The sequence below is a fragment of the Aquarana catesbeiana genome, linkage group LG03, assembly GCF_042186555.1.
Source record: "Aquarana catesbeiana isolate 2022-GZ linkage group LG03, ASM4218655v1, whole genome shotgun sequence".
NCBI classification, from domain to species: domain Eukaryota; kingdom Metazoa; phylum Chordata; class Amphibia; order Anura; family Ranidae; genus Aquarana; species Aquarana catesbeiana.
In genome coordinates this window covers 47361395-47384205 of record NC_133326.1, presented here as the reverse complement: position 1 = coordinate 47384205, position 22811 = coordinate 47361395, and the positions used below count along the sequence as shown (strand labels likewise).

Here is a 22811-nt window from a genome sequence, read left to right as displayed (position 1 = left end):
TTACAAGCCCTTTAAAGGGGTAAAAAAAAAAAAACACAATCGAGCATTTACAGTGTATATGCTACACAAGCCATATTGTAATTGAATGTTATTAAAAATGACCTTTCATTTTCTGTCTGGCTTGCTGTAATTTTATCTAAAATTGAATGCAATTCGGCAATCTGTACAGAACTTCTTCCCAGAAATGTAATTTCCTGCTTGTGCAATTGTCTCACTGATTTTCCCAGAAGTCTACACTAAGATACAAGTAAGATTTTAGGCATCCCTTGCAACAAAAATGTAATTTTTGAAAAGATCCTCCCAAAGGCTCAATCGCTTCTAAAAGGATGCAGACACTGCATTTTCCTCATTAGAATACTGTACAGCAAACAAACCACCCACTACCGTCAGAAGAAAAAAAAAAGTCTCCAAATTTGACTCCAAAATGAGCTGGTGTTGTTCAAAAAACAATTTGGGCAATTTAAAAAAATCTTTAAATATAGAGAAAGCATTCCTAAGAAAAAAAAAAAGATGTTGCAGAGCAATTATCAAAAGTTTATTTTTAATAAGTAAGTTTAATTACAAAAATACACAATACAACCTAGCCCAATTGCACAACGCAGATAAGTATGACAAGTTTGTTTTTTTTGTTTTAACAAATTAACTTTTTTTATCACTTTAAAGTGGTTGTAAACTTCAATATTTTACTTGTACCTATAGGTAAGCCTATAATAAGGCTTTCCTACAGGTACTGTAAATATCTCCTAAACGTGCACTGTTTAGGAGATATTTACTATAGATGCCGCCAATGACGTCATCGGTGCATGCGCTCTGAAGGAAGGGCCACCCGTGCCGTACCATCAGAATCCTGTACCGTAAACGACGGCTCCCCCCCTGATGCGAGGGCGTGACATTGCGGCTCCGCCAGTCACACAGCCAGAGTCTGCGGACCAGAAAGGAAGACTGTTGAAGATGGAAGTGGCCTTCAGTGATGACATTGCATCGCTGGAAGGCTTCATTTTCAGGTAAGCTTCACATAATGTGCAAATATGCGATGCATACTACATTACGGCTTTATCTTGCAAGTCAGAGAAGGAAAAAAAAAAGGCACCCAGAGGCTTACAACGGTTTTAATGCAAACTGCAGTGGGGGGAAAAAAAAAAAAAAAAAAAGGATAAACCAGGCCTGACGAAAAGGCTCTGCCAAGATACACATGGAGTATGTGGTTTGTTGGTTTATCTACCTGTTTGACTGGTAAATCCTTAATTTGCTTCCTGGAATTTCATATTCACCCTTACCCTAGGCAATACATATCCATTTTCTCTTTAGCTCAACTCTGATATTTTTTTACTCTCTACACGTTAAAAAAAAAAACTTTTGGGAACTGCTGTGCAGAAACCTGTTTTGAAGAGCACGTTCCCTCTTTTGTGGCTGAATAAAATTGCTTCCACTCCTTGCTGGCACAATCCCCCATATGTATATCTGGTAAATCCCATCATTTTGTACAATTCTACTTACCTGAATATGTGTAAGCTGAGATCTTTAATTTGGATGAAATTAAGACGAATTTAAGGCTGGGATCACACCTATGCGAATTGCATGTGGCTTACACCGCATTCCAATTGGCAGAACATTTTAAAATCTATTAGTTTCAATCAGTCTGGTTCACATATGTGCGTTGCATTCGCACTCCGCATTGCCCAAAAAACGCGTGCATTTTCTAGGCAGTGCGGTGTGAATTGCAGGCACATATTCTATGGGAATGCGTTCCATTGTGGCATTCTCTCCCCCTCCTCACTATACCTCCCCCCTCTCCCTGCTCAGCTGATCCGCAGATACAACAGAGAGGCACCGCTGAATAGCTGCTTTTTCTCTTCGTGGAGAAAACGGAAAAAAAAAAGCGCGCTTTGGCAGCGGTGGCCATTGATTTCAATGGCGTGGGCGGTGGAGGAGCGCTGTATACACCGCGCCCGCACCGCCCCAAAGAGGCTGCTTGCAGGACTTTTTCTGACTTCCCGCAAGCGCACCGCTCCAGTGTGAAAGCACTTGGGCTTTCACACTGGGACTGCAGGGGAGGCGTTTTTCAGGTGCTATTTTTAGCCCTTGAGCGCTTGAAAAACGCCTCAGTGGGAAAGTAGCCTAAATTCTAGATTCTGATTAGCCTAATTTTTTCAAAATCAAATGGAATAGTATCAAATTCAGCTGTTCAGGGGCAATATACTGTTGTCTTAAGTGCTTTCTGTTTAGAATCTATTTAAAGTGAACTTATGAGCCACTGTGAACATTGAAAGGAAATGTCCAGCCTATGAGCAGATGATATCACAAGATGTCCCTTACCACAGCAAGTGATTTCTCCGCTTTTTGGGTTAAAGCGGAGTTCCACCCACTTTGGAAAGGTGGCCTTAAACTAAAGACCACACCTCATTTTTGGATATTTTTCTTTTTTTTTTCTTTCATACCTTTTTTTGAAGTACCAAGTGTACTTCTGTCCTAGGTCGGCTGTGGCCAAGGATGTCATGTCCTCTTCTGTGGCGAGGGGACCTGTGTGTGTCCCAGAAGACAAGATGGCCATTCACAAAAGCGCCGCGTGACTCGCGCATTCGCAGTAGGAAAACCAGCTGTGAAACCGCAAGGCTCCACTAAGGCTTCCCTTAGTTACAATGGCGGCACCTGCACCCAATCCGATGGATGGATCGGCTTCGGGAGGTGGGGGTCCTCGACATTGCGGGCTCCCTGGACAGGTAAGTGTCCTTATTAAAAATCAGCAGCTACAGTGTTTGTAGCTGCTGACTTTTAAAAACAAAAAAATGTTTGTGGCTGGAGCTCCACTTTAAGTTCTGCCATCTACCATTCAACTAATGAGAGTGCCTAAGGGGGCCATAATAGTATTTTCAATGGGCAGAAGAAAAGCATTTGGCAGGTGTTATTCCTGAAGGCCCTGAATGAAAAAGTTCAAGTTTTAGAAAAAAAATACAAAGGATGGTAGGAATGATTCCCTGATGAAGTCACGTGATCGCGGCGATACTCGTTGGAATAGACGGGTACCGGAAGTAACGTCAGGCCGCGAGCTCACTGCTCGTTTTGTTTTTACTCTATTTTTCAGCTTTTATTTGAGAACCTATCTTGGCTGTAATCAAATATCTAGTTTTTACATACTTCACTATTGGGGTCCCCCGTTCTCTCTTTCTCTATGTTACTGATGTGTCCATCTGGGAGGATTTCTACCGCTACCGATTTATATAAAGGAGACATATTCTGATGAGAAGCATCCACCAGGACACCAGGCTCCATAGATAAGATAAACTTAGCCACCCACAAGATACACTTAGGGTGATCTACTGCAGGACCCCAGAATTCTGGATTGCCTCTGGCTATATTTTGTTCGCGGTTACCTTACAGTGACATTACACCCTGAGGTGTGACTACACTGAAGAAAAAAATCACCAATTCACATCATGACAATAACACAGAGTGCCAGTTGGAATCCAGCACTTTATTCTCTGCACTGCAATCACCAGCATCCGTTTGAAGATTTATGTTCACTTTGGACTTTTTTTGGCACTAGCACTTTATTTTATTTTGTTTAGGATAGCATCGCTCTGGATGCCATCCCTTTGTACTATTTGCACCATATTGCACATTGGAAGTTTATCACTTATATAATTTTAAGTACTCAGCACTTTAGATTGTTTATTATTTTTGGTTTTTATATTGTGTCTTTTGAAGTGTATAAATTTGAATATCCTGGAGTTTATCATTCTGAACACTTAGCACTTTATCAGCTTTACAATTTAGCTGTGCAAAAAAAATAAGGCTTTCTAAATTACACCTCCTGCTAATACTTGGTTGGGGGGTGTATATTTACATTTTCCTGGGCCCCTCTGTTAACCTGATGGTGAGAGCAGAGGAGGGACTTTTTATTCATTTTCTTGTGCATGTACATACAATTCTGCGGCCGCCCCGCATCCACATGTTGCTGTGCTTTGGTCTGCTCAATTAGTTCTGGCCAACACCCGCTGCCCACTGCCTTCCCTGGCGGCGTGATCTTGTGATGCGATGCTCAGCTCCAGTCCTCAGGTGCCGAGACATTGATGTGAGGAGAGGCGGGCAGCGGCAGGCAGCAGAGGGAGCCGAACTGTGTGGCTGCACAGTGGTGGGTGAAAATCTAATTCTGGATAGAACCTTCTACCTGTCATATTAGGATAGCACACAGGCAGAAGGTGCAGGGCTCTCTGTCACAGTTTGTCACTTGGCTGTTGGGTGCCAACCTTATGGGCCATAAGTTAGACCCCTTTCACACTGGAGGCGCCTTTCAGGCATTTTAGCGCCAAAAATAGCACCTGTAAAGCGCCTCTGAAGCCTCCCCAGTGTGAAAACCCGAGTGCTTTCACACCAGGGCGGTGCGCTTGCAGGACCGAAAAGTCCTGCAAGCAGCGTCTTTCGGGCGGTACAGGAGCAGTGTATACACCACTCCCAAAACGCCCTGCCCATTAAAATCAATGGGCAGCGCTGCCGAAGCGCCTGAAAAGCGCCGGTAAAGTGCCACTGAAACTAGAGACCCTTTACCGCTAACGCGCCCGACTGGCAGACTGGGGGGTCAGTCTGTCAGTGCTCAGACCATACACTGCATCAAATTGGTCTGCATGGTTGCCGCCCCAGAAGGAAGCCTCTTCTAAAGTTGATGAACAAGAAAGCCCGCAAACAGTTTGCTGAAGACCAGCAGACTAAGGCCATGGATTACTGGAACCATGTCCTGTGGTCTGATGAGACCAAGATAAACTTATTTGGTTTAGATGGTGTCAAGCGTGTGTGATGGTAGAGTGATGGAATTACCCAGGAATTACAAGAGGGTTCTTAGACCCCTTTCACACTGGGGTTCTTTTCAGTCATTTTAGTGTTAAAAATAGTGCCTCTCAAGCGCTTGCAGGACGGGAAAAAAACCCCCACCGCCCCAGTGTTAAAGGGGTTTTATAGTCAGCACCCAACAGCCATGCGACAAATTAACAGAACCATGATAGAGCACCTGCTGACCGCTGCTTGTGTGTTGTCATAAATGCTGGTGATGATCATAACCTGCATTTTGTTTCAAGGATGGATCTGGGGAGGAGCCATGGGTGAGGCTGAGGGTGGGGTCAAAGGGGGAAACAGGATTTTTAATGGCAGCCTTGATTCTGGTATTGAGGTGGTTAAAGATGTAATTTAGAAATAAGTATAAAATACATACAGAAAGGCAATAAAAAATATGCTGACTTTTTTTTTTTACTGACTATGCATTTTGTTATATTTTTTTTATCTCAGAGGTGAAACAATTACAGCACACCATAAAAGAAAAAAAAAACACAACATGAAGCAATTGACATGGTACTTCATCTGCTGTGTCATTTTTAATGATTGCTGTTTATTATATCATATTTATCAGATTGCTTTATTGCTTTGTTACAAACCAATACACTTGTAGTGATGCATACAGGTAGAGTGATGGAATTACCAAGAGAACGCAATGTTTCCGATACAAAGCAATGATGTCACAAATGATAAAGGGTTAGATGAAAAACATACCACCACAATCCAAAGTACAAACCAATCTACAGAAAAGGAATTCTTTTTGTCGAATATCACTTTGAATATGTACAATTTTCATTTACAGTATCTCACAAAAGCGAGTACACCCCTCACATTTTTTTGTAAATATTTTATTATATCTTTTCATGTGACAACACTGAAGAAATGACACTTTGCTACAATGTAAAGTAGTGAGTGTACAGCTTGTATAACAGTGTAAATTTGCTGTCCCCCCAAAATAACTCAACACACAGCCATTAATGTCTAAACTGCTGGCAACAAAAGTGAGTACACCCCTAAGTGAAAATGCCCAAATTGGGCCCAATTAGCAATTTTCCCTCCCCGGTGTCATGTGACTCAGTGTTACAAGGTTTCAGGTTTGAATAGGGAGCAGGTTAAATTTGGTGTTATCGCTCTCACTCTCTCATACTGGTCACTGGAAGTTTAACATGGCACCTCATGGCAAAGAATTGTCTGAGGATCTGAAAAAAAATAATTGTTGCTCTACATAAAGATGGCCTTGGGGAAGATTGCCAAGACCCTGAAGCATGGTGGCCAAGACCATACAGCGGTTTACCAGGACAGGTTCCACTCAGAACATGGTCGACCAAAGAAGCTGAGTGCACATGCTCACCGTCATTGCTGCAGAGGTTGAAGGAGTGGGGGGTGGAACCATGTCCTGTGGTCTGATGAGACCAAGATAAACTTATTTGGTTTAGATGGTGTCAAGCGTGTGTGTGTGTGGCGGCAACCAGGTGAGGAGTACAAAGACAAGTGTGTCTTGCCTACAGTGAAGCATGGTGGTGGGAGTGTCATGGTCTGGGGCTGCATGAGTGCTGCTGGCACTGGGGAGCTACAGTTCATTGAGGGAACCATGAATATCAATATGTACCTGTGACATACTGAAGCAGAGCATGGTCCCCTCCCTTCGGAGACTGGGCCTCAGGCCAGTATTCCAACATGATAACGACCCCAAACACGCCTCCAAGACGACCACTGCCTTGCTAAAGAAGCTGAGGGTAAAGGTGATGGACTGGCCAAGCATGTCTCCAGACCTAAATCCTATTGAGCATCTGTGAGGCATCCTCAAATGGAAGGTGGAGGAGTGCAAGGTCTCTAACTTCCACCAGCTCCGTGATGTCGTCATGGAGGAGTGGAAGAGGACTCCAGTGGCAACCTGTGAAGCTCTGGTGAACTCCATGCCCAAGAGGGTTAAGGCAGTGCTGCAAAATAATGGTGGCCACACAAAATATTGACACTTTGGGCCCAATTTGGACATTTTCACTTAGGGTGTACTCACTTTTGTTGCCAGTGGTTTAGACATTAATGGCTGTGTGTGGAGTTATTTTGAGGGGACAGCAAATTCACACTGTTATACAAGCTATACACTCACTACTTTACATTGTAACAAAGTGTAATTTTTTTCAGTGTTGTCACATGAAAAGATAACATTTTTACAAAATTATGAGGGGTGTACTCACTTTTGTGAGATACTGTATATAGACCTATAGATCCGGAGTATTTTTCACAGGACATGTGACTCAAAATGCAAAAACAACACGGGTGCGTTTTTGAGGTTCTTTTGTTGCGTTTTCAATGCATTTTATAGGGAAGGTGCATTTTTGGTGCGCTTTTTTTTACCACACCCAAAATGCAGCAGGTAAGATTTAAAAAAAAAAAAAAAAAAAAAAAACACACCAGACCCGCAACAGATCAGTGTAAAGAGTTCCATAGGAATACATGGTGACACATTTTGCGCTAAAAAAAAGTGGAAGAAAAACAAATCAGTGTGAAAGCAGCCTTAAGACTCAATAAAAGCCATTCGGCCTGTGTGTATGGCAGCTGGTTCGACAGAAGCTGGCTTCTTTCGGACAAGCATGCTGGAAGACCAGCAGCCAACCGGCTCCTGATCAGCCAATGGCTGACAGCGCTGACCGGAGTGTTCTGGCGAGGGTGAAGGAAAACACATTAGCTGAGTAGGGAGATCGCTGTACGAACAGCAGATGGTTAGTACAACGGCTTCGACCGGAGGGGTCAGTTTTTTCACTCAGCCCCCCTTCCCTTACCCTGTCCTCACCCCCCTTACTCTCCCCCCACCCTGTCCTCACTTCCTCCCCCCCCCCTGCCCTCACCCAACTCCCTAACTCCTTTCTCTCCCCCCTTCCCTCACCTAACGCCTCTCTCTCCCCCCTTCCCTCACCCCTTCCCTCACCCCTTCCCTCACCTAACTCATTTCAACCTGTGTATTCTATATAACACTTGTTTTCTACTCACACATGCCAGTCAGTTATACCTGTTTTTCTTTAATTCACATTTTCACTGTTCACTATAGTGGGGGGGGGGTCAGGGGTGGCCGGTGAGTCCCCTCCCGGCTATTTCTAACCACATTCCCTCAAAGGCCTGCACGCAATCATCAGTTTAGAACTGGGGAGCATGTTAGCATTATTTTGCTACCATTTTAGTTTTGTAGTTTTATTTTCTTCTTCTCAGGTTGCTCCTCTCAGTAGCGACCTGCTCTCTTGACTCGTTTGTCTGGGAATACCATTCTCAGGGGTATTTCTCCTCTCCTGTGCTCTTATCCCCACACTCACTCTCCCGCCTCTCGTGCTCCTCTCTCTCTCCCTTTTTTTTTCTCACCCTTTTTTCCTTCTCCCCTCCCTACCCTTCCTCTCCTTCCCCTTTTTACCTAGGGGCTATGGAGGTGCTGAATGTGCTCTCGCTAAATGCAAAGTTAATGTCCCTGAAAAGAGACGCATGTTACTACAAGACCTGCGTCGCCTTGGGACAGATGTTGCTTTGGTTCAGGAAACTAATTTTAGAGACGGTAAACTACCTGTTCTGAAAAACAAATTCTTCCCGGTGGCATATCATTCCACCACCGCGTCCACTAAGTTACGGGGCCTATCTATACTCATTTCAAAGGACCGTACCATGGAATTGTGTGGCCGTAAAGCAGACCCAGAGGGACGATTCTTGTTTCTCAGGGGCGAGGTTGGCGGCATCGAGGCTACTCTGGCAAGCCTATACGCTCCCAGTAGCCACCAGGACCTTTTTATCAACAAAACCCTAGACTCACTGCTCGAGGTGACTTCAACGCCACGTTGATCCCTTCTAAGGACACTTCCTCAGGATGCTTCTGGTTATCTCCTGGCCCTCACGCGATCTCTGCACAAAGCACAACTAATAGATGCTTGGCGTCTCCTTCACCCCTCTGAAAAAAAGAAAAAAAAAACAAACACTTTCTACTCCTCGCTTCACAAACAATACTCTAGGATTGACTATTTTCTAATCCCCCACGCCCAATTACATTCAGTCCGATACGCTTCGACCTATCACATGGTCAGATCATGCCCCGATCCTACTGTCCTATGCATTCATTGTCCTATAGCCCTACCTCCAGAACAAGAACCTGGGAGGTTGAACGAAAGCCTCCTACAAGACGAAGAAGTGCTCAAAGATGTTACCAGAGAACTTGACTGTTACTTTTAGACTGACACACTAGATGGCGACCCCGGCATTGTGTGGGAAGCGCACAAGGCGGTAATCCGCGGGGTGCTCATTAAACACGGGTCACGCATCAAAAAGCAACGCACTTTTCAGCTGGCCTCCCCCCTCAACAAATTAAGTATGAAGCCCGACAAACACGCCCCAACACCTTCTTTAGAGACGAAACTCCTGATCCTACGCAAAAAAAAAAAAAAAAAAAAAAATCACTGACCTGTTGCATTTCAAAGCCAAAAGCGGCGACACAGGTATGCCAGAAGATATAATACGAATCCGGAAAGCTCCTGGCTGAATCCCCGAGAGAACAGATGCTTGCGAGCTACATACCACACATAATGACACCCTCAGGACAGAGAGTTACACTACCTAAACACATAGGAAGACAATTTCAAGGGTTCTATACATCCCTATATAACCTTCAGAGGGACTCTCCCTCACAGAAACAAGTGACGGACTACTTAGCCAACTCCCCACTGTCAAAAATACCTTCTGAGGTAAGCAAACTACCAGAAGAACCTATTACGTTAGATGAGATTCAAAGTGCAATAGGAACCACTAAATTATGGATAGCCCCAGGTCCAGATGAGCTTACCATTCAATACAAGACCCTGCTGCCATCCCTCGGTAAATTCTTGCACAAAGTCTTTAATGCCCTAGGATCCAATACAACGTTCCCACGAGACACTCTTTCAGCACACATAGCAGTGATTCCCAAAGAAGGCAAAGATCCTGCCTCTTGCGGAAGTTACTGACCGATCTTGTTGCTCAACACTGACCTCAAAATAAATTACGAAACTCCTAGCCACCAGAATCCAACAACTTCTACCAACTTTGATCCACCTGGATCAAATTGGCTTTTTTCTGACTCGGGAGGCCAGGGAAAACACAATCAAAGTCCTGAACCTGGCTACATGTGGTCAATAAGAAAGGTACTCCCTGCGTGTTCTCGAGTACGGATGCAGAGAAGGCCTTTGACAGGGTGAACTGGCAATTCATGTCCTCTGTCCTAAGATATACAGAGCTCAGCAACACTATGTTTAACTGGATAACTACACTTTACTCGGATCCTTCGGCTCAAGTCAGAGTTAACGGAGTCCTGTCAGAACTCTTCAAGATCGGAAATGAGATGCGACAGGGATGACCCTGTCGCTGCTCCTCTTCGCCCTGTCACTGGAACCGTTCCTGTGCACTGTACGCTTAAACCCGGATATAAACAGGGGTGGTAATCGGCGATACTCAGCAGAAGGTCTCTGCGTACACGGACGACATGCTGTTCTCGCTCACAAACCCTGCAATCTCTCTTCCGAATTCTTCTTTCAAAGATACAGATCCATGTCGACCTTGAAGATTAACTTCTCCAAATCCAAAGCGATGGGAGTGGGTATAACACAGACCCTTCTTGCGTACCTCCAGGCTAGTTTTAAATTTAAATGGACAAAATTAGCTTTGCAATATCTAGGAACATACATCCCCCCCTAAATTGTCCCAAACATTTGCCCTGAACTTCCCACCACTGCTGAAAACCGTTCGAGAACTGCTTAACAAGTGGCACACAGGCCTACATTCAGGGTTCAGCAGGTGCAATATTCTCAAGATGAGCATTCTTCCCAAATTCCTGTACCTCCTCCAAGCCCTGCCGATCCATATACCCTGAAACTACATTGACCAAGTACGGGCTCTGTTCTCCAACTTTATCTGGGCACATAAACGACCAAGACTGAACAGACAACAGCTCTTGCTACCCAAATCGTATGGATTAGCGGTACCAGACCTGCATAAATACCAGGCAACCTACCTAACCAGACTTATCGGCTGGAATCACCTCCAGACTACTAAACTGTGGCCCCGCCTGGAACAGTCCCAGTTCACCATACCACTAGACAGAGCACCTTGGCGCCACCAGTCGCTACCACACGCTATGAAAACCACCCTTTGGTTGGTCTAACTACCCGGATTTGCTCATCCTTTTTCACCCAATCCTCTCTTACATCAGCACGCTCCCCACTTTACCCGATACTCGGAAACCCACTATTTTCCCCAGGATCTCAAGATCCTGCCTTTCGTTCCCTGAGGAATTCTGGCTGTTTTCAAGCATCCCACTTCCTTACTCACAGTAGATGGCCGTCTCTATCTGAGCTCACAAACCCAGACGGTTCGTTTTGACCACTGGAGGGTCCTTCAAATTAACCACTTCAAGTCTCTACCTTCCCCGGACAGCTTTTGCCAAACCCTTACCACTCTCGAGACTCTCTGTTCAGAGGAGGGCACCATGCCTCACACCCTCGCAGCCACCTATCAATTGTTGATAACGCCACAAGGTAGCTACCAACTGCGCTGTCCCAGCACATGGGAGAAGGATCTACAGCGTACACTTACCCCACATCAAAGACAAAACATTCTCCACTTCAGTTATGCATCCTCCATATGTACGGGGATACAGGAAACAAACTTTAAAATAGTCACCAGATGGTACGATATTCCCGCAAAACTACAAAAGTTCTTCCCCTCGTCCTCAGACAGCTGCTGGAGGTGCCACGAGGACAGGGGAACAATTTTCCACATCTTCTGGTCCTGTCCCAAGCTAGAGCAGTTCTGGAAGAAAATCCAGCACAATGCCAAAAGTTTACCGAACGTCCCACCCCCGATGATCCGGCCTTCTTCCTGCCCCACGCCTCAAACATTCTGATCAAAACCTATAAAGAAATCAATAAATCAGCCATCTCGACGTGGCCAAGGCGTGAATCCCCCTATGGAAATTCACACAGCCCCATCCATAGGCCTATGGTTCAAATAAGTGGAGGAAATCAGTAAAATGGAGGATCTTATCTTCACGGCCCGCCATCAACGTAAACGCTACACTAAGACGTGGACAATTTGGAACATGTTTGCCCTCTCTGACGAGGGACATCCCTCTTTGAAAGCAACACTGTAGACTAATGCAACCCTAGTATGGCCATGATTGACGTCAGTGGCCTGCTGGCGCTGCCCACCTAACCTTCCTGCTTGTATTGTAACCCGGGAGAAGCGCATTCATCGGGATGACGTTACATGTGAAGAACAAAGGAAGTGCATGACATGCTATGCTTACTTGTATATAACAACTCTGTTTATGACATAGTATGTTGGTTCACTTTATCCTTTACCACTGTACCGCATTAATGTAATCGATGATGCTGAGTTTCGTGCCTCTTTAAATAAGATTTGAAAAAAATAAGAGGCCAGCCTTCAATGTAATTGTGTGGAGGGCTGCTGTGGATTAATCTGCCTACAGTACCTTTAAAAAGTATTCATATCCCTTGAAATGTTCCACATTTTGTCATGTTACAACCAAAAATGTAAATGTATTTTATTGGGATTTTATAGGATAGACCAATGTTTCTCAACTCCAGTCCTCAAGGCGCCCCAACAGGTCATGTTTTTAGGTTTTCCATTATTTTGCACTGGTGATTTGATCAGTTTCACTGCCTTAGTAATTACCACAGCTGTTTCATCTGAGGGAAATCCTAAAAACATGACCTGTTGGGGCGCCTTGAGGACTGGAGTTGAGAAACACTGGGATAGGCCAACACAAAGTTGCACATAATTGTGAAGTGGAAGGAAAATGATAAATGGTTTTCAACATTTGTCAGAAATCAATATGTAAAAAGTGTGGCATGCATTTGTATTCAGCCCCCCCCAGTCAATACTTTGTAGAACTATCTTTCGCTGCAATTACTGCGCAAGTCTTTTTGGGAATGTCTCTACCAGCTTTGCACATCTAGAAAGAGACATTTTTGCCCATTCTTCTTTGCAAAATAGCTCAAGCTCTGTCAGATTGGATGGAGAGCGTCTGAACAGCAATTTCCAAGTCTTTCCATAGATTCTCAATTGGATTTAGGTCTCGACTTTGACTGGGACATTCTAACACATAAATATGCTTTGATCTAAACCATTCCATTGTAGCTCTGGCTGTATGTTTAGGGTCATTGTCCTTCTGGAAGGTGAACCCCCACCCCAGTCTCAAGTCTTTTGCAGACTCTAACAGGTTTTCGTCTAAGATTGCCCTGTATTTGGCTCCATATAGCTTCCAATCATCTCTGACCAGCTTCCCTGTCCCTGCTGAAGAATAGTATTCCCACAACATGATGCTTCCACCACCACGTTTCACGGTAGGGATGGTGTATACAGGGTGATGTGCAGTGTTAGTTTTCTGCCACACATAGTGTTTTGCTTTTAGGCCAAAAAGTTCAATTTTGCTCTCATCTGACCACAGCAACTTCTTCCACATGTTTGCTGTGTCCCCCACACGGCTTCTCGCAAACTGCAAACGGGACTTCTTATGGCTTTCTTTCAACAATGGCTTTCTTCTTACAACTCTTCCATAAAGGCCAGATTTGTGGAGTGCGCGACTAATAGTTGTCCCGTGGACAGATTCTCCCACCTGAGCTGTGGATCTCTGCAGCTCCTCCAGAGTTACCATGCGCCTCCTGGCTGCTTCTCTGATTAATGCCCAGCCTGTCAGTTTAGGTGGACGGCCATGTCTTGGTAGGTTTGCAGCTGTACCATACGCTTTGCTTTTTTGGATGATGGATTGAAAAGTGCCCCGAAAGATGTTCAAAGCTTGGGGTAGGGTTTTATAACCTAACCCTTCTTTAAACTTGGGTGGTAACGTATGGATAACTTCCACATGTAACGCATTACTCAACACCGCCCGATACCTTCACTTATATTCTAATTGTCCCCGGTTCTACTCTCGCTTTGCATGTGTAACATCCCTGACAGAGGGGTATTTACAATGCCGGTGATTTTCTAAACCTTTCAAAAAAGTTTTGGGAATTGAGCTATGAATGCTAAATGAAAACTTTGCTAAATGCTTCCTTTTCAAACATGATGGAAATATATTGAACTTTGAAACCCTTAACAATTATTTTCAATTACTGGATCCCTTTGATACAAAATGTATGCATTTTAAGGACTGCCTGTTTTCAAATCACTTTCAGTACAGAAGTACACCAGTGTTTTTCATATTTAAGGACAAACTTAGCATTTTAGTACTGCTGTTTTCAGCCTATTGAATTACACTTTAGTTTTCTGCACGATGGGCCCAATTAACACCCCTCAATAGGCCTGCTCCTTACCCCCCACATTCCACCTCTTCCCATAATTGTATTAGCCTACTGCGAGCCATTAATAATTAGTGAACTCAGGGGGCCATATAAGACCCCACTCTATCAAGTTATATTCTAATGATTTGATTCGTTGACTGACCGCTGGCTAATGCAATGCGTCCGGAGAGTGTTCAGTGTTGTTCTGTATTGTTATATGTTTGTTGATATGTTTATGGTAATTCATTTCTTACTTTATTGGATTTAATCAGTTTTTAAGAACACTGCACTATTCTTAGTCTAAATCTTTTTGATACATTAAAAGTATATATTTGTATATGGAATAAATTCTACAATTCTTTTGATAAATTCTATTTCGATCTAATTTTTGCTGCTAAAAGTAATCCTTTACCCGGTGTTCTCTAAAAGCGGGTACCACCCCCTTTTTCCCAATTATGTCATATGCCTTTGCTGCAGGAGCTCCAGGAGAATTAATCCAGATGATTTTCAGAATTATCTCTGGATGACGGACCCCTGCTTTCACAAACTCTTGGCATTGCTGACCCCCTATATTAAGAAGTAGGACACATGCATGAGGCTTTTATTTTATTTTTTGGTTGAATAATAATGATTTGGTATATTTTCTATATTTTGGGATGCATAGAATGCACTTTTTGGTTAAGTTCTATTGGTAGATAGCATGTCTAATTGTATTTGCTTTCTCTTTTTAATGCACAATAAAAAAAAAAAATTGTGGCGAATAATACTTGGCTATGTGTTTTACTTCAAATGACAGTTTGTATTTTTTTAAATGTAACTGCCTACTCCCAATGTAAAATTGACAAGGGGCACCAACATAGTTGTATCTTTGATCTTAAAAACTACGGGATAATGGTGTTGTGGTAACTTGTCAAGTGAAAAAAAAGCATAATAATATTACTCTTGATATCACCAATTAAAAAAAGCCTTTGAAAATTTGTTTGCAATAAGTCCATCAGTATCACAAGCAAAGCAGCTTCATTATTATCCCATTAAAGAAGAAGAGAATTGTGCGCTGCATTTGGAGATTTCATAATTTGTCACGAATGTTTATTCTCCATTACGAACGCTAGTTTACAAGACCGACCGCTTCTGGCTCGTCCTTGCTTCCGAGCATGTGTGTTTGTACTTTGGACGTTTGTCCGACGGACTTGTGTACACACGCTGGGAAAATCCGACGACATTTGTCCACGGAAAATTTTAAAGCCTCCCATCCAACATTTGTCCGCGGAAAATCTCACAATTGTCCGATGGAGCGTGCAAACGGTCGGATTTTCCCTCAGCAGCCCGTCATCCCACAATTCCCATCGGAAAATCCGATCGCGTGCACGCGGCTTAAGCCTCTCTAGGACAACTGAGCCCAAACTCACCTGCATGATATTTTGGGTAGAGAGACTGGAGTAGTAGCAGGGGTGTGTTGTTGTGGGCTTGTGTTTTTGTGAATGATGGCGCTCGTCTCCAGTGCTGTCATTTGCAACAACACAATCCACCAGCTAGTACTCTAGTTTCTTAAATATGAAAGTCTTGTTTTTTAATTTTAAATAATAAACATGTCATACTTTGCATAGAACAGCCCAGATCTTCCTCTTCTCGGGTCCCTCGGAGGTGCTCCTGGCTCCTCCCTCCTGCCCCCACAGCAAGCAGCTTGCTATGGGGGAACCTGAGCTCTCTCTCTCCCCTCATTGGCTCCTGACTTTGACAGCAGCAGGAGCCAATGGTGCCCAATGTCTCAGCCACTGGGGAGGGAGAGTCCCAGGCAGCCGAGTCTCTCGTGCAACATTGCAGGATCAAGGTGGGGCTCAGGTAAGTATTAGAGGGGCTGAGCGGGGCTGCTGCACACAAAAGATTTTTTTATCTTAATGCATAGAATGTATTAAGATAAAAAAAACTTCTGCCTTAACAACCACTTTAACCCTGAACTGCTGGCATTTGACCGACAGGTCTGGGTTCAGTCTATTTAGTACAAAATAGTAATTCACATTAGTTCCCCAACCATTGCACGACTTAAATGGGGCCAAGCGTTCTATGCACTGGGTTTTCTTGGGGATTCAAGAAGGATTTTAAACGTCTGTTTATACATTTTTAAAGATATAATTTTTCCCACTCTGGTTGCAAACAATCCACAATCATAACGAATTAAACGGCTCGTGAGGAAATCAGGGATTTGCGATAAATATCGACACGTAATCCTAGAATAAAACAACTAAATATTTTTGGCTTGCTCAGAGATGACACAACTATGTAAATCCGGATGTTTGTTCAGTTCTTGGCTATGCTTACAAATGTCTGGCACAGATTATCCCCTCCTACAGCCTCTCACCCTGTTACTGGCTACAAAGTTATAGTGTTGCAGGGAACTGGAGACTGAGGAAATGCTTTTTCCTGCCCGCAGCAGACTGATGACATAGTTTGAGACTAGGCAAAGTCACTTGACTGTAGCTGATTTTATAGATCTGCAATAGGCTACATTCACACCTCACCGTTTTTTTCATTGGAAAAAAAATGTTTCAAAGCAAGATGCAATACTCTTAAAATTTGATTGATGTGTGTTTGGGCCATTTTTGGTTTTATTTAACAGATATTAAGTCTGTTATAATACATGCAAATCTGACCAAACAGTATTGTCTCTTATTATAGTGTTGTTGTCAGCCTTTTAGAAAGTCAAAATGATTAAATCAATGGAAGAAGGCACTTTACCACACTAGCAGCTGCATTGCTAGAGGTATGCAAGAACAGGGAGTGTGCAAATGTGCAAATTACTTAGTGTACTAAAAACATGTGACTGACCTATGCTTATTTCATACACTTCTAAATACAACATAATAAGCACTATCTCACTTGGCTGTGCTAATGTTTTAGGCAGTCAGATAGAAGCCCTCAAATTTTGCCTTATATGTTTATTTGCTATGATGGTTAGCTCCATCTAGTGGTCATAATGCAGAATTTTTCTGAAATACTTCAATCAGGAAAATACTGCAATGTATCCACTAGATGGAGTGGATGATTATAGGAAATAAAAGTATTAGTCAAAATATGGTGATAACAGGGTAGGATTCCTTATGATATTCCACTTTTTTAGTTGGCAGTTATAAAGGGTAGATCCAGGTCTAATAGTGTGTAGTGCCAGAACACTGACATTTTCCCTGCTACCCTATTTGGCATGAAGGTATATTGGTGAATTGGACCAATATCATGGTGAATAAATATTTTTTGTTACAGTCTTACATCTGTGCATAATTTACCTATTTGATGGCTCTTTAGACACTGTGATAGATATATATATTTTTTGTACTTCACATTATTTGATGTTTAGGGTGGAGCCCCACTCAGCCGCACTGTTTTTAAAGTGTGACAGTGGGTGCAGGGAGCAGATCCCCCGCCCGCTGTCACAATTTAAGTCCCACATTTATGGTGTCATATGTGACAGCTTACCAAAGAGCATCCCCTTGATCTTTTTTGTGACAGAGGGTGGGGATCATCTCCCTGCACCCTGTCACACTTCAAAAACAGTGCAGCCATGTGGGGCTTCACCTTAAACATCAAATGTAAAGTACAACAAAAATATATATATATATATGCTCTCTCTCTCTATAACCTTCTCTTTTGGACTTGACATATTTGATGGTTAGGATGGAGCCCCACACAGCCTCGCTGTTTTTGAAGTGTGACAGTGGGTGCGGGGCTGTGGAGGGAGCGGTCCAGGCATGTGGGCAAATCCCGACTCTATTATCGCGATCTTGCCCGAGCCTGGACTGGCTCTGTGACCTCAGCAGACTTCAGCCTGCTGTTTGCTGAAAACGAGTCACAGGAGTGCAGAATGAACTGCACTTCTGTGATCCACAGGAAAAGTACAGCCAAACGAGCTTTGGCTGTACTTCTCCTTTAAGGTTTCTGTTGGATGGCCATGTGGAATATTTATTTTCCCATTTAGTGTTAGGAAAAGTTATTAATCAGTAATATTACCAAATACCCTTCTAAGGTGTGTGCAGTTGGTACAATGTTTTTGTGCCTTTGTCACTAAGCATATATACATTTACAATCTTCAATTTCATTTTCCCACATAAATATAAATAATAATGGTTTCTTTGAGACAATAACAAGTCAGTTATATTATTGCTTATATTAAAGAATATGTAAACCCAACATTTCATATTCCTGATATGTGGCTGCTGTACCATGTACTTGTATGAAAACATACCCTGTTCTCTTTATTTTGCTTCGTTTGTGTGAAATACCTGGTCTTTCTTCCAGTCCCTCTGCTTTCCTATTAAGCTCGGCGTGGTCAGTTTTCTAGTTCTGCCGCCTTTTCTCCTCCAATAATCGGACTTGTGCCTTTAAAGGCCGCCAAACTTAAAATAATGTCAGCCAAACTTGGCGTTTTGAATGCTTTTCATTGCAAAGGAGGGATTTGGGGAAGAAGAAGCGAGCGCATGTGTAAGTCGTGCCCGCAAATGTATACCGTGTTCAAACCACACGTGAGGTATCACCACAATCGATGGAGAGCAATAATTCTAGGACTAGACCTCTTCTGTAACCGTTAAAAAAAAAAAGTTTAAAGCATCGCTTATGGAGATTTTTAAGTACTGTAGTTTGTCGCCATTCCACGATTTTAACGCATGACAGGTTAGGTAAATATTCACTTGGCGTAACATCTTCTTTCACATTATACAAAAAAAAAAGGGCTAACTTTACGGTTTTATTTTTTTTTTTAATTCATGAAAGTGTATTATTTCCCAAAAAAATTGCATTTGAAAGACCGCTGACATTGTGACATAAAATGTTGCAATGATAGCCATTTTGTTCTCTAGGGTCTCTGCTTAAAAAAAAAAAAAAAAAAAAAAAAATTATATATATAGTTTGGGGGGTTCTACTGATTTTTAACTTCTAAGCAACAAGTGTCAGAAAAAGGCCTGGTCCTTAAATGGTTAAACAAAATGGGTTGTTTTATGAGGGAAGTGTTAGCTTGCAATTTTTAAAACCAAACCAGGACATTTATAAAAATAAATAAACCTGTCTTTAACCATATTTCCATTTAAAAAAAAAAAATTGTGATACGTGAGGCCACCTCAGCCATGCAGAAAATTTTTTAAATCTTCAGGCTAACACACTCTTCAGTGTAATAGATTTAGAACCATATAATGGAGAGCATCCTCTCTGACTCACCTTATCCACATTAAAGATCAAGTCCAGTTCACATACATTTTCAAAACATTTATCCAATGTCTCCACGAAAACCTATAAGCAAAGCAAAAAAAAATATTGTTTCATAAGAACACAGAACACAGATGGTGTACAGAACGCCCCCAGAAAAATAATTTCCTGCTTGTGTGATTGGCTCACAGATTTTCCCAGAAGTCTGCACTAAGATACAAGTCCGATTTTGGGCATCCCCTGCAACAAGAATTTCATTTTTGGTGAGATGCTCCCAATAGGAAATTGCCTCTAAAGGGATACAGACCCTGCCATTAGTGCCCTGCAGGTAGGTGTAGCAGCTTACAATTATGAAATCAGTCCCACTCACTTTCCACATGGACACAAACACACAGTAATTGCTTCAGAATAACAAAAAGGTAGGAATCTGCAACAACGTTTGTTAAAATCCTTGCAATGTACATAGGTTCCTACTTCCGAGAGTTCTTGCCACTCGGAAGTTCGGCCCCCCTCCACCTTCCCCCACCACCGAGCCATTCAGAAAGCGCAGCACGCTTAGTGCATGCGCAGTAGGGAAGCCAAAAGGCGGCGGCAGCACCCGAGTCGATGGAAACATTGGCTGGGGTGCCGATATCGCTTGATTCCAGGACAGGTAAGTGTCCTATTATTAAAAGTCAGCAGCTGCAGTATGTGTAGCTGCTGACTTAATTTTTTGCTGGGGGGGGGGGCAAACTCCTCTAAGTAATGCTTTTAGGTCTTCTCCTTTCCCCCAGCCTATGACTGGACAGTGGACATAGAAGCAGCAGACTGATAAGTGCATATCACTGTCACTCTGTTCTCTCCTCCTCTCAGCATGTTCCTTGTTAGCACAACTGATTGGTTTCTTGTGCTGCTTCTTCCTTGCCCAGTTGGAGCTCTGCTGTACAGGGACTGCAAGAGGCTGATGCAATGTCAAATATAGGTATGTAAATACAAAGATTCTGAATAGGTATCTTGCATAGGGCCAGATATTTAGCACACTAAAAGTGCTCAAGACTGGTGACTGGATACTCAGAAGCCAAATATTGGATTGTAGGTGAGGGGTGTGTCCAGAGTGTCCCAGCAGGTGGTACTCTGAGGTGCCTGCTGTACATTTACATCATTATGTGACCACATTATGCCCAGTACAGGATTTACCATAAACATGTGCCAAGATCAATAACTGGGCAGCCACTTCTAACCATTCCTTCTGGGACAGTTCGATGCCTGACTGTCATGCTGATCATGTGGCTTCCATGTAATGCTTGAACCTAATCAACGTGCCCCAGGCTCTGTTCACACTAGTGCGACTTGTCATGCGACTAGACAAAGTCACGCGACTAGTCGCAGCCCATTGATTTCAATGGCACCCGTTCCAATCTTTGTGACTTAAAGTCACAGTGACTTTGAAAGGGTTCCTGCACTGCTTTGATGCAACTTGAGTGCCAGAGAGTGTAAACTAAGTTTCATCAAAGCCGCATTTGAAATCTCACGACTGTGGAGTCACATTAGTGTGAACCTTAAACTGGCTACACATTATACAATTTCCTTTAGATTTACCTTCAACTAGATAATGCAAGGGCCTGCCTGACTGCATACAATTTCAAAGTGTTTAGGTCTGACCTCATATTATATGGTTTTGGCAACTCTAAAAGGAAAATTATATATTGTGTAGCCAGCTTTAGGGCCTGTGTAAAGATCATTCAGAATTCAGGAGGAGGTGCTCCCGACCTGCAGTCAAGCTCCTTTTTTGAGTCTCAGACTTACAAGTCTAAAGTCTTGGACACACGAATAGTTTTTTTTCGTTCAAACCAGTGAATGAAAAGAAAAAAACTGACAACTCAGGTCGGAGCTGCTGTACTACCAATCCAATGTTAGTACAGCAATCTCCCCTGCTGTGCTATAGTGTTCTGACAGGGGGACAGCCCCCTCCCCCCCCCGCCAGAACACTCTGGTCAGCGCTCTAAGCCATTGTCTGAGATCGCTGATCAGAAGACCTTTTTTTCGGTCATAAGGCGTGCGGTCGGCTTCTGTCGGAATGGCTGCCGTACACACGGTCTGAATTTTAGCCAGTTTCTTTTGAACCGACCGATACCGCCCAACACTCAAACAAAACAAACAAAAGCTTGTTGACCACGCCCTTACCATGTTATGGTTGAACTGCATTAACCACTTCCAGACCACCCACCGTCGTTATACGTTGGCTGTTTGAAGAGGCATTATCGTTATCATGGCAGCAGCTGGCTGCCATAACCCCGGTATCCTCTTCTTCAGTGAGCGGTTCCGTTTCAGATAAAAGTGGTCTTTGCAACAGATTCGCCGCGAGATCACTTTTATCGGAGGCGGGAGAGGGCCCCCCTCCCGCAGCTTACCGGTGCCCTCCGCCGCGATTGGATCTTCACCTTTGCTGGGCATAGAGATGAGTGAAGGGAAGATGGCCCCCACCCGTTTACATAACGATGCAGGGCAGAAGTGATGTCAAAACGTCACTTCCGCCCATAGCTCTTAAAGGGCCATTTTTTTTTATTATGACAATTTTTTTTTTTTAAATTGCATTTTAGTGTAAATATGAGATCTGATGTCTTTTTGACCCCAGATCTCATATTTAAGAGGTCCTGACATTCTATTTTCTATTACAAGGGATGTTTACATTCCTTGTAATAGGAATAAAAAGTGACACATTTTTTTTCCCTTAAAACTGTGTAAAAATAAAAATAAAAGATAAAATAAATAAGAAAAAAATTTTTTTTTTTTTTTTAAACGCGCCCCGTCCCAACGAGCTTGCGTGCAGAAGCAAACGCATACGTGAGTAGCGCCCGCATGTGAAACTGGGGGTCAAACCACACATGTGAGGTATCGCCGCGATCGGTAGAGTGAGAGCAATAATTCTAGCCCTAGACCTCCTCTAACTCAAAACATGCAATCTGTAGAATTTTTTCGTCGCCTATGGAGATTTTTAAGGGTAAAAGTTTGTCGCCATTCCACGAGCGGACGCAATTTTGAAGCGTGACATGTTGGGTATCAAGTTACTCGGCATAACATTATCTTTCACAATATAAAAAAAAATTGGGCTAACTTTACGGTTGTCTTTTTTATCCAAAAACAATGCACTTGTAAGACCGCTGCGCAAATACAAATTGACACAAAGTATTGCAACGACTGCCATTTTATTCTCTAGGGTGTTAGAAAAAAAATTTATAATGTTTGGGGGTTGCTGCCATGTGTTAGCAATTTGTGTTAGCAAGGAATTGAACAGGTGTACCTAATAAAGTGGTCAGTGAGTGTATATGTAAAGTGCTGTGTAAATTGATGGCACTATATACAGTAAGCACCTGCAATAAATAAATAAAAATAACTAAAGAGGAGTATGCCACTGGCCCACAGGCAAGGACTGTGTCTATTTGCCAAGTAGGCGCAATGAACATACATGGAGTGGTCATCAGTTTGTTGCCCATCTTTGTTTTATGCTACCGA

The 22811-nt window shown here is 43.0% G+C and overlaps 1 protein-coding gene across 2 annotated transcripts in view; it reads right to left on the bottom strand.

Annotated features, from left to right (window-relative positions):
* Positions 1 to 22811, bottom strand: part of AP3S2 (adaptor related protein complex 3 subunit sigma 2) — a 151906-nt gene that overhangs the window by 70036 nt on the left and 59059 nt on the right. For both annotated transcript variants that reach the window (XM_073618479.1, XM_073618478.1), the window contains exon 4: positions 19332 to 19403. In XM_073618479.1, the coding sequence (XP_073474580.1) occupies positions 19332 to 19403 (72 nt within the window). The remainder of the gene's footprint in view (positions 1 to 19331; positions 19404 to 22811) is intronic.